This window comes from Oncorhynchus mykiss, chromosome 8, assembly GCF_013265735.2.
Source record: "Oncorhynchus mykiss isolate Arlee chromosome 8, USDA_OmykA_1.1, whole genome shotgun sequence".
In the NCBI taxonomy this organism is placed as follows: Eukaryota; Metazoa; Chordata; class Actinopteri; order Salmoniformes; family Salmonidae; genus Oncorhynchus; species Oncorhynchus mykiss.
Genome location: NC_048572.1, coordinates 87,764,750 through 87,776,922, shown reverse-complemented (window position 1 = coordinate 87,776,922; position 12,173 = coordinate 87,764,750). Strand labels below are relative to the sequence as shown.

Here is a 12,173-nt window from a genome sequence, read left to right as displayed (position 1 = left end):
TAGCCAGACTTCTCTAGTTCTAGTCTTCTCTAGTTCTATAGCCAGACTTCTCTAGTTCTAGTCTTCTCTAGTTCTATAGCCAGACTTCTCTAGTTCTAGTCTTCTCTAGTTCTATAGCCAGACTTCTCTAGTTCTAGTCTTCTCTAGTTCTATAGCCAGACTTCTATAGTTCTAGACTTTTATAGTTCTATAGCCAGACTTCACTAGTTATAGTCTTCTCTAGTTCTATAGCCAGACTTCAATAGTTCTAGTCTTCTCTAGTTCTATAGCCAGACTTCAATAGTTCTAGTCTTCTCTAGTTCTATAGCCAGACTTCTATAGTTCTAGACTTCTCTAGTTCTATAGCCAGACTTCTCTAGTTCTATAGCCAGACTTCTATAGTTCTAGACTTTTATAGTTCTATAGCCAGACTTCACTAGTTATAGTCTTCTCTAGTTCTATAGCCAGACTTCTCTAGTTCTAGTCTTCTCTAGTTCTATAGCCATACTTCTCTAGTTCTAGTCTTCTCTAGTTCTATAGCCAGACTTCTCTAGTTCTAGTCTTCTCTAGTTCTATAGCCAGACTTCTCTAGTTCTAGTCTTCTCTAGTTCTATAGCCAGACCTCTCTAGTTCTAGTCTTCTCTAGTTCTATAGCCAGACTTCTCTAGTTCTAGACTTCTCTAGTTCTATAGCCAGACTTCTCTAGTTCTAGTCTTCTCTAGTTCTAGTCTTCTCTAGTTCTATAGCCAGACTTCTCTAGTTCTATAGCCAGACTTCTCTAGTTCTAGTCTTCTCTAGTTCTAGTCTTCTCTAGTTCTATAGCCAGACTTCTCTAGTTCTATAGCCAGTCTTCTCTAGTTCTATAGCCAGACTTCTCTAGTTCTATAGCCAGACTTCTCTAGTTCTAGTCTTCTCTAGTTCTATAGCCAGACTTCTCTAGTTCTATAGCCAGTCTTCTCTAGTTCTATAGCCAGACTTCTCTAGTTCTAGTCTTCTCTAGTTCTATAGCCAGACTTCTCTAGTTCTAGTCTTCTCTAGTTCTATAGCCAGACTTCTCTAGTTCTAGTCTTCTCTAGTTCTCCATTTCCACTCTAAAGTGCAGTTCTTGTGATGCAGCGGTGTCACCTCTGGTAATAACCTAACCCTAACCCTAACCCTAACCCTAATAACCGAGTGGAGTTCAAAGCAACAGAGGCATCAAAGGAACTACTCTGCACTCGCTCCACTCTATCTCCACTCGCTCCACTCTATCTCCACTCGCTCCAATCTATCTCCACTCGCTCCACTCTATCTCCACTCTTTCTCCACTCTATCTCCACTCGCTCCACTCTATCTCCACTCGCTCCACTCTATCTCCACTCGCTCCACTCTATCTCCACTCTTTCTCCACTCTATCTCCACTCCCTCCACTCTATCTCCACTCTATCTCCACTCTATCTCCACTCTTTCTCCACTCTATCTCCACTCCCTCCACTCTATCTCCACTCTTTCTCCACTCTATCTCCACTCGCTCCACTCTATCTCCACTCGCTCCACTCTATCTCCACTCGCTCCACTCTATCTCCACTCTATCTCCACTCTATCTCCACTCTTTCTCCACTCTATCTCCACCTTGTCTTTTAAACGCTTCCATCGCTTTTAAAAGAGCCCAAAAATATATTTCAAAAGTTCAAGTGCGCCAAAGGCAACTAGCATTCTCCTTTCCCTCAGGGTTGACGCCGAAGTAGAGTCAGATTAGAGTCCTCTCTCACGGTTCACAGTCCTCCACACAGTCAGTGTCTTTATGTACAAAAACCAATAGGTCTGTTCTTTAACTATGAAAAACCAGACTGTCAGTTCTTAGCTGTAACATCGGAACAACAGTACCAGCGCGGTCAGAACCACAACAACATCCCTCCGGTTCTGGTTCCACGTCATTCTGGTTCCACCATTACTCAGCCTCAGGGGTTGGTCCTCGTCTTCCCCTCCCACGACCTCTGACCTCTGGCTGCTAGCTGAACACTGGACCAGGGGCATTTGGTACGAGGTTGCTCGTTTATCTGGCCGGTCGGGGCTGGTCCCGTCTGAGGGTCTCTGTCCGTTGTAGAGGAGTAGGTGTCCGTGGGCGTTCTGCTCCATCCGGAACAGCTCGTACTCTGTGTGGGGCAGGCGGATCCCCAACGCCACGCAGCCATTGGTCAGGGTGACGTCCTGTTCAACTCCGACCTCCCAGGAACCATGGGTGCCACATTCGTTACCTTTGAACACGTTGAGGAGGGACGTGATGGCCAGGTCCATGGGCATCACACGCATGTGATTCACTGGAGGGGGAAGGAGAGGGGCAGAGGACGAGATGATAAATGTAATCTGAAATACACCCTCCCTCTCATTCATCTCAACCACACGGCTCACAAATTCACATCTCAACAGAGTTGAAAATCAACCTTTGACCTTTACCTTTGAAGACAAACTCCGTGCCTCCCATAACTCGGCTTGAGTGCGTCCCTCGGCTGTACCTCCCTCTAGCGTAGATACTGAAGGAGGGGTGTTTGCAGATGGGGTCAGAGTAGTGGTAGTAGTGGCCCTCCCAGGTGTGGTTGTTGTCATGGAAGATGAAGTGACGGGTCAGGAAGAGGACCTCAGGACGGACCTCACAGCGCTGGCTCACCCATTGGCCAGTCAGCCCCACTGTCATGTCCGCCCGCGGCGCCAGGATGGGAGGGTGGAACTCATCCGACCGGTAGATGATACGACAGGGGACGCAGCCGGGGTCATGGTTCTGGAGGAGGACAGAAATGAATAAAAGAGTTGGAAGACTACATTTAAGGTATGAAAACATCTGACACACTTAGATTGTAGGCTGTAATGTCCCTTTAACACTGCAAAATCACTAAATAGGATTTGTTGAGTTTTTGTCTTGTCATTAAAGGTCTCTGTAGGAACATCAAGTATGATCAATGAGCTGTATTCCCTATCTATTTTATTCTCTCTATTAGACGGGATTACTAGACATGTCGAGCACATCTAATATGTACATTACTGTAATGTCAAATACCAATAGAATCGTTTAAGTACTGTAATTTAACGACTCTTGCTGTACTTTGGGTTATAAAGGAAAACTTTTTTTCTTCAGAAAGAATCAATCCGTTACGGAATCCAAGCAAAGTGGCAGTGTTTTCTCAGGGTCACATTATTTACTGAAACAGACATGGATGGACGGACAGAAGGAAAAAACTACTGCAGAGAGACAGCCCAGTCCTCCAGCTGGGTTTTACTGTAGAAATACAGCCCAGTCCTCCAGCTGGGTTTTACTGCAGAAACACAGCCCAGTCCTCCAGCTGGGTTTTACTGTAGAAATACAGCCCAGTCCTCCAGCTGGGTTTTACTGCAGAAATACAGCCCAGTCCTCCAGCTGGGTTTTACTGTAGAAATACAGCCCAGTCCTCCAGCTGGGTTTTACTGTAGAAATAAAGCCCAGTCCTCCAGCTGGGTTTTACTGTAGAAATACAGACCAGTCCTCCAGCTGGGTTTTACTGTAGAAATACAGCCCAGTCCTCCAGCTGGGTTTTACTGTAGAAATACGGCCCAGTCCTCCAGCTGGGTTTTACTGTAGAAATACAGCCCAGTCCTCCAGCTGGGTTTTACTGTAGAAATACAGCCCAGTCCTCCAGCTGGGTTTTACTGCAGAAATACAGCCCAGTCCTCAGGGTGTTGGGGGGGTACTGGAGGACCAGGGTGTTGGGGGGGGTACTGGAGGACCAGGGTGTTGGGGGGTACTGGAGGACCAGGGTGTTGGGGGGGTACTGGAGGACCAGGGTGTTGGGGGGGTACTGGAGGACCAGGGTGTTGGGGGGGGTACTGGAGGACCAGGGTGTTGGGGGGTACTGGAGGACCAGGGTGTTGGGGGGGTACTGGAGGACCAGGGTGTTGGGGGGGTACTGGAGGACCAGGGTGTTGGGGGGTACTGGAGGACCAGGGTGTTGGGGGGGTACTGGAGGACCAGGGTGTTGGGGGGGGTACTGGAGGACCAGGGTGTTGGGGGGTACTGGAGGACCAGGGTGTTGGGGGGTACTGGAGGACCAGGGTGTTGGGGGGGTACTGGAGGACCAGGGTGTTGGGGGGTACTGGAGGACCAGGGTGTTGGGGGGGGTACTGGAGGACCAGGGTGTTGGGGGGTACTGGAGGACCAGGGTGTTGGGGGGGTACTGGAGGACCAGGGTGTTGGGGGGGTACTGGAGGACCAGGGTGTTGGGGGGGGTACTGGAGGACCAGGGTGTTGGGGGGGTACTGGAGGACCAGGGTGTTGGGGGGGGTACTGGAGGACCAGGGTGTTGGGGGGTACTGGAGGACCAGGGTGTTGGGGGGTACTGGAGGACCAGGGTGTTGGGGGGGTACTGGAGGACCAGGGTGTTGGGGGGGGTACTGGAGGACCAGGGTGTTGGGGGGGTACTGGAGGACCAGGGTGTTGGGGGGGTACTGGAGGACCAGGGTGTTGGGGGGGGTACTGGAGGACCAGGGTGTTGGGGGGATACTGGAGGACCAGGGTGTTTGGAAACACTGCTGTACACTATGGTGTTTAATTTAGTTTAAACAATATTGAGTGCCACAACTCCACATATGGAACAAAATAAAAGCTCATGCTCATAACTTTATCTGGAGAATGGATGGAAAATACATAAATGGGTGTAAACTGTCTGCTGCCTCGCTCTTATTGCGTCACTGAGATCCACACAATAACCGCAGACTAACAGGCTGGCAGTGACAACACTCTGGACCTGTTACCAGCCCCAACTACAGTATATACCCACTGAACATTAACGGATCGGATAGTCGCCATGGCAATAACACATCCTGAAGAAGAAACCATTATGACATCACCGGATGGGTTGGCTAGCGAACTGATGACTGTGACTGGTGTTGGATAAGAGAAAAGATTATTGGTGATTGTAAGTTAACTTGTGGTTAACTGACTGAGCTGAGGGCATGTCTAAAGCTATTTTAAGTCCAATATATTATCTGGGCTTCCGCTCAGCTGGCTAACAAAGCCTTGTGGCACATACAAGATCCGGGGTTTCACTTCAATATACTATCATCCTCAGTGTACAAAGAGAGAAGGAAAGTCTGTATGTGTAGAGCTGGTTTACTTCCACATACTATCCACTAGTTATTGTATGTTTGTATTTATTATGGATCCCCATTAGTTCCTGTCAAGGCAGCAGCTACTCTTCCTGGGGGTTATTATGGATCCCCATTAGTTCCTGTCAAGGCAGCAGCTACTCTTCCTGGGATATATTATGGATCCCCATTAGTTCCTGCTTAGGCAGCAGCTACTCTTCCTGGGGTTTATTATGGATCCCCATTAGTTCCTGTCAAGGCAGCAGCTACTCTTCCTGGGGTTTATTATGGATTCCCATTAGTTCCTGTCAAGGCAGCAGCTACTCTTCCTGGGGTTTATTATGGATCCCCATTAGTTCCTGCCAAGGCAGCAGCTACTCTTCCTGGGGTTTATTATGGATCCCCATTAGTTACTGTCAAGGCAGCAGCTACTCTTCCTGGGGTTTATCATGGATCCCCATTAGTTCCTGTCAAGGCAGCAGCTACTCTTCCTGGGGTTTATTATGGATCCCCATTAGTTCCTGTCAAGGCAGCAGCTACTCTTCCTGGGGTTTATTATGGATCCCCATTAGTTCCTGCCAAGGCATCACCTACTCTTCCTGGGGTTTATTATAGATCCCCATTAGTTCCTGCCAAGGCAGCAGCTACTTTTCCTGGGGTTTATTATGGATCCCCATTAGTTCCTGCCAAGGCAGCAGCTTCTCTTTCTGGGGTTTATTATGGTTCCCCATTAGTTCCTGCTTAGGCAGCAGCTACTCTTCCTGGGGTTTATTATGGATCCCCATTAGTTCCTGCCAAGGCAGCAGCTACTCTTCCTGGGGTTTATTATGGATCCCCATTAGTTCCTGCCAAGGCAGCAGCTTCTATTTCTGGGGTTTATTATGGTTCCCCATTAGTTCCTGCTTAGGCAGCAGCTACTCTTGCTGGGGTTTATTATGGATCCCCATTAGTTCCTGTCAAGGCAGCAGCTACTCTTCCTGGGGTTTATTATGGATCCCCATTAGTTCCTGTCAAGGCAGCAGCTACTCTTCCTGGGGTTTATTATGGATCCCCATTAGTTCCTGCTTAGGCAGCAGCTACTCTTCCTGGGGTTTATCATGGATCCCCATTAGTTCCTGTCAAGGCAGCAACTACTCTTCCTGGGGTTTATTATGGATCCCCATTAGTTCCTGCCAAGGCAGCAGCTACTCTTCCTGGGGTTTATTATGGATCCCCATTAGTTACTGTCAAGGCAGCAGCTACTGTTCCTGGGGTTTATCATGGATCCCCATTAGTTCCTGTCAAGGCAGCAGCTACTCTTCCTGGGGTTTATTATGGATCCCCATTAGTTCCTGTCAAGGCAGCAGCTACTCTTCCTGGGGTTTATTATGGATCCCCATTAGTTCCTGTCAAGGCAGCAGCTACTCTTCCTGGGGTTTATTATGGATCCCCATTAGTTCCTGCCAAGGCATCACCTACTCTTCCTGGGGTTTATTATGGATCCCCATTAGTTCCTGCCAAGGCAGCAGCTACTCTTCCTGGGGTTTATTATGGATCCCCATTAGTTCCTGCCAAGGCAGCAGCTTATCTTTCTGGGGTTTATTATGGTTCCCCATTAGTTCCTGCTTAGGCAGCAGCTACTCTTCCTGGGATTTATTATGGATCCCCATTAGTTCCTGTCAAGGCAGCAGCTACTCTTCCTGGGGTTTATTATGGATCCCCATTAGTTCCTGTCAAGGCAGCAGCTACTCTTCCTGGGGTTTATTATGGATCCCCATTAGTTCCTGTCAAGGCAGCAGCTTCTCTTCATGGGGTTTATTATGGATCCCCATTAGTTCCTGTCAAGGCAGCAGCTACTCTTCCTGGGGGTTATTATGGATCCCCATTAGTTCCTGTCAAGGCAGCAGCTACTCTTCCTGGGGTTTATTATGGATCCCCATTAGTTCCTGTCAAGGCAGCAGCTACTCTTCCTGGGGTTTATTATGGATCCCCATTAGTTCCTGCCAAGGCAGCAGCTACTGTTCCTGGGGTTTATCATGGATCCCCATTAGTTCCTGTCAAGGCAGCAGCTACTCTTCCTGGGGTTTATTATGGATCCCCATTAGTTCCTGTCAAGGCAGCAGCTACTCTTCCTGGGGTTTATTATGGATCCCCAGTTAGTTTTTTGTCAAGGCAGCAGCTACTCTTCCTGGGGTTTATTATGGATCCCCATTAGTTCCTGCCAAGGCAGCAGCTACTCTTCCTGGGGTTTATTATGGATCCCCATTAGTTCCTGTCAAGGCAGCAGCTACTCTTCCTGGGGTTTATTATGGATCCCCATTAGCTACTGTCAAGGCAGCAGCTACTCTTCCTGGGGTTTGTTATGGATCCCCATTAGTTCCTGTCAAGGCAGCAGCTACTCTTCCTGGGGTTTATTATGGATCCCCATTAGTTCCTGTCAAGGCAGCAGCTACTCTTCCTGGGGTTTATTATGGATCCCCATTAGTTCCTGCCAAGGCAGCAGCTACTCTTCCTGGGGTTTATTATGGATCCCCATTAGTTACTGTCAAGGCAGCAGCTACTCTTCCTGGGGTTTATCATGGATCCCCATTAGTTCCTGTCAAGGCAGCAGCTACTCTTCCTGGCGTTTATTATGGATCCCCATTAGCTCCTGTCAAGGCAGCAGCTACTCTTCCTGGGGTTTATTATGGATCCCCATTAGTTCCTGTCAGGGCAGCAGCTACTCTTCCTGGGGTTTATTATGGATCCCCATTTAGTTCCTGTCAAGGCAGCAGCTACTCTTCCTGGGGTTTATTATGGATCCCCATTAGTTCCTGCCAAGGCAGCAGCTACTCTTCCTGGGGTTTATTATGGATCCCCATTAGTTCCTGTCAAGGCAGCAGCTACTCTTCCTGGGGGTTATTATGGATCCCCATTAGTTCCTGTCAAGGCAGCAGCTACTCTTCCTGGGGTTTATTATGGATCCCCATTAGTTCCTGTCAAGGCAGCAGCTACTCTTCCTGGGGTTTATTATGGATCCCCATTAGTTCCTGCCAAGGCAGCAGCTACTCTTCCTGGGGTTTATTATGGATCCCCATTAGTTACTGTCAAGGCAGCAGCTACTCTTCCTGGGGTTTATCATGGATCCCCATTAGTTCCTGTCAAGGCAGCAGCTACTCTTCCTGGCGTTTATTATGGATCCCCATTAGCTCCTGTCAAGGCAGCAGCTACTCTTCCTGGGGTTTATTATGGATCCCCATTAGTTCCTGTCAGGGCAGCAGCTACTCTTCCTGGGGTTTATTATGGATCCCCATTTAGTTCCTGTCAAGGCAGCAGCTACTCTTCCTGGGGTTTATTATGGATCCCCATTAGTTCCTGCCAAGGCAGCAGCTACTCTTCCTGGGGTTTATTATGGATCCCCATTAGTTCCTGTCAAGGCAGCAGCTACTCTTCCTGGGGGTTATTATGGATCCCCATTAGTTCCTGTCAAGGCAGCAGCTACTCTTCCTGGGGTTTATTATGGATCCCCATTAGTTCCTGTCAAGGCAGCAGCTACTCTTCCTGGGGTTTATTATGGATCCCCATTAGTTCCTGCCAAGGCAGCAGCTACTGTTCCTGGGGTTTATCATGGATCCCCATTAGTTCCTGTCAAGGCAGCAGCTACTCTTCCTGGGGTTTATTATGGATCCCCATTAGTTCCTGTCAAGGCAGCAGCTACTCTTCCTGGGGTTTATTATGGATCCCCATTTAGTTCCTGTCAAGGCAGCAGCTACTCTTCCTGGGGTTTATTATGGATCCCCATTAGTTCCTGCCAAGGCAGCAGCTACTCTTCCTGGGGTTTATTATGGATCCCCATTAGTTCCTGTCAAGGCAGCAGCTACTCTTCCTGGGGTTTATTATGGATCCCCATTAGCTACTGTCAAGGCAGCAGCTACTCTTCCTGGGGTTTGTTATGGATCCCCATTAGTTCCTGTCAAGGCAGCAGCTACTCTTCCTGGGGTTTATTATGGATCCCCATTAGTTCCTGTCAAGGCAGCAGCTACTCTTCCTGGGGTTTATTATGGATCCCCATTAGTTCCTGCCAAGGCAGCAGCTACTCTTCCTGGGGTTTATTATGGATCCCCATTAGTTACTGTCAAGGCAGCAGCTACTCTTCCTGGGGTTTATCATGGATCCCCATTAGTTCCTGTCAAGGCAGCAGCTACTCTTCCTGGCGTTTATTATGGATCCCCATTAGCTCCTGTCAAGGCAGCAGCTACTCTTCCTGGGGTTTATTATGGATCCCCATTAGTTCCTGTCAGGGCAGCAGCTACTCTTCCTGGGGTTTATTATGGATCCCCATTTAGTTCCTGTCAAGGCAGCAGCTACTCTTCCTGGGGTTTATTATGGATCCCCATTAGTTCCTGCCAAGGCAGCAGCTACTCTTCCTGGGGTTTATTATGGATCCCCATTAGTTCCTGTCAAGGCAGCAGCTACTCTTCCTGGGGTTTATTATGGATCCCCATTAGCTACTGTCAAGGCAGCAGCTACTCTTCCTGGGGTTTATTATGGATCCCCATTAGTTCCTGCCAAGGCAGCAGCTACTCTTCCTGGGGTTTATTATGGATCCCCATTAGTTACTGTCAAGGCAGCAGCTACTCTTCCTGGCGTTTATTATGGATCCCCATTAGCTCCTGTCAAGGCAGCAGCTACTCTTCCTGGGGTTTATTATGGATCCCCATTAGTTCCTGTCAAGGCAGCAGCTACTCTTCCTGGGGTTTATTATAAGACTTTATTTCAGGAATAGAAGGCAAACTATTGGACAAGGGAAATGTTTTTTGATGACCTCCAAGCTGCCTGTATTTGATTAGAGCTCATGGAAAATGGAAATGCTGCTAGTGTGCTTTGATTATGGTAGATAAGATATGCTGGACCTACTGCACGGAGAGAGAGAGAGAGAGAGAGAGAGAGAGAGAGACAGACAGAGAGAGAGACAGAGACAGAGAGAGAGAGAGAGAGAGAGAGAGAGAGACAGACAGAGAGAGAGACAGAGAGAGAGAGAGAGAGAGACAGACAGAGAGAGAGACAGAGAGAGAGAGAGAGAGAGAGAGAGAGAGAGAGAGAGAGAGAGAGACAGAGAGACAGAGAGAGAGAGAGAGAGACAGACAGAGAGAGAGACAGAGAGAGAGAGAGAGAGAGAGAGAGAGAGAGACAGACAGACAGACAGACAGACAGACAGACAGACAGACAGACAGACAGACAGACAGACAGACAGACAGACAGACAGACAGACAGACAGACAGACAGACAGACAGAGACAAACATACAGAGAGAAACATACAGGGGTATGCATGAAATCAGAGTCGGGATGTTCGGTCCGGAATCATTCATAAGGCTGCATGATTCCAAATTCTAGGAATGCCGCACGTTGATCACTACCAGAGACGGAAGGTTTCACATTCCAATTGAAACCCCTTTCTCCATATAGGGTACTTCTTTTCACCAAGGCCCATAGGCTTTTGGCCAAAAGTAGTGCACTATGTAGGCAATAATGTGTAATTTGGGACGTACCCAGGTTTCATGTCCCCCCCCCCCCTGTTTCTCTTCTCAACCGGCCCTGAGGTGCTTCCCTCTGCAGCACTGGTCGTTAGAGCAACACAACGTAGCTAGTCTTGTCATGGCTCCTCACCTTAACCACTCGTTTATGTCCCAAATGGCACCCTATTCCCTATATAGTGCACTACTTTTGACCAGGGCCCATAGGGTGCCCAGTCGCTGTTTGCATTACCAGTCCAGTGAAATGGAGCTGGGTCAGCGTGGTACAGATGTAATGGTTGTTTAGACAGGCCACTCCAGAGGATCTCAGGGTAATCTATTCGACGGAGCTGGTTTCACAGCATGACTATAAGGTTACATGGAGCAGGACAACCTCTGTTCAACTATAAACAGTTAAAATCACATCCTCATCAAGAGCACGATCAGGAATTAAAATGACTTGGGCCTTGATATGTAAAGAAGTGGAAAGCAACTGGACATGGTATCAGTATGCCATGGTATCAGTATGTCATGGTATCAGTGTGTCATGGTATCAGTATGTCATAGTATCAGTATGGTATCAGTATGTCATGGTATCAGTATGTCATGGTATCAGTGTGTCATGGAATCAGTATGGCATGGTATCAGTGTGTCATGGTATCAGTATGTCATAGTATCAGTATGGTATCAGTATGTCATGGTATCAGTATGTCATGGTATCAGTGTGTCATGGTATCAGTATGTCATGGTATCAGTGTGTCATGGTATCAGTATGTCATGGTATCAGTATGGTATCAGTAAGTCATGGTATCAGTAAGTCATGGTATCAGTAAGTCATAGTATCAGTATGTCATTGTATCAGTATGGTATCAGTATGTCATGGTATCAGTATGTCATAGTATCAGTATATCATGGTATCAGTATGGTACCAGTATGTCATGGTATCAGTATGGTATCAGTATGTCATGGTATCAGTATGTCATGGTATCAGTATGGTATCAGTGTCATGGTATCAGTATGTCATGGTATCAGTATGTCATAGTATCAGTATGGTATCAGTATGTCATGGTATCAGTATGTCATGGTATCAGTATGTCATGGTATCAGTATGTCATAGTATCAGTATGGTATCAGTATGTCATAGTATCAGTATGTGATGGTATCAGTATGTCATAGTATCAGTATAGTATCAGTATGTCATAGTATCAGTATGGTATCAGTATGTCATGGTATCAGTATGCTATCAGTATGCCATGGTAACAGTATGTCATGGTATCAGTGTGTCATGGAATCAGTATGTCATGGTATCAGTATGATATCAGTATGGTATCAGTATGTCATGGTATCAGTATGCTATCAGTATGTCATGGTATCAGTACGTCATAGTATCAGTATGGTATCAGTATGGTATCAGTATGTCATGGTATCAGTATGTCATAGTATCAGTATGATATCAGTATGTCATAGTATCAGTATGTCATGGTATCAGTATGTCATAGTATCAGTATGATATCAGTATGTCATAGTATCAGTATGCTATCAGTATGTCATGGTATCAGTATGTCATAGTATCTGTATGATATCAGTATGTCATAGTATCAGTATGGTATCAGTATGTCATGGTATCA

The 12,173-nt window shown here is 47.3% G+C and overlaps 1 protein-coding gene across 1 annotated transcript in view; it reads right to left on the bottom strand.

The window, feature by feature from the left end:
• Nucleotides 1-1,475: 1,475 nt before the first annotated feature.
• The window catches only part of LOC110513441 (protein APCDD1-like), a 29,656-nt gene continuing 18,958 nt past the window's right edge, over nt 1,476-12,173 (bottom strand). The window contains exons 6-7 of the mRNA XM_036986650.1: nt 2,416-2,737; nt 1,476-2,279 (exon numbers count right to left, since the gene is read on the bottom strand). Of these exons, the coding sequence (XP_036842545.1) occupies nt 1,819-2,279; nt 2,416-2,737 (783 nt within the window). The 3' untranslated portion in view covers nt 1,476-1,818. The remainder of the gene's footprint in view (nt 2,280-2,415; nt 2,738-12,173) is intronic.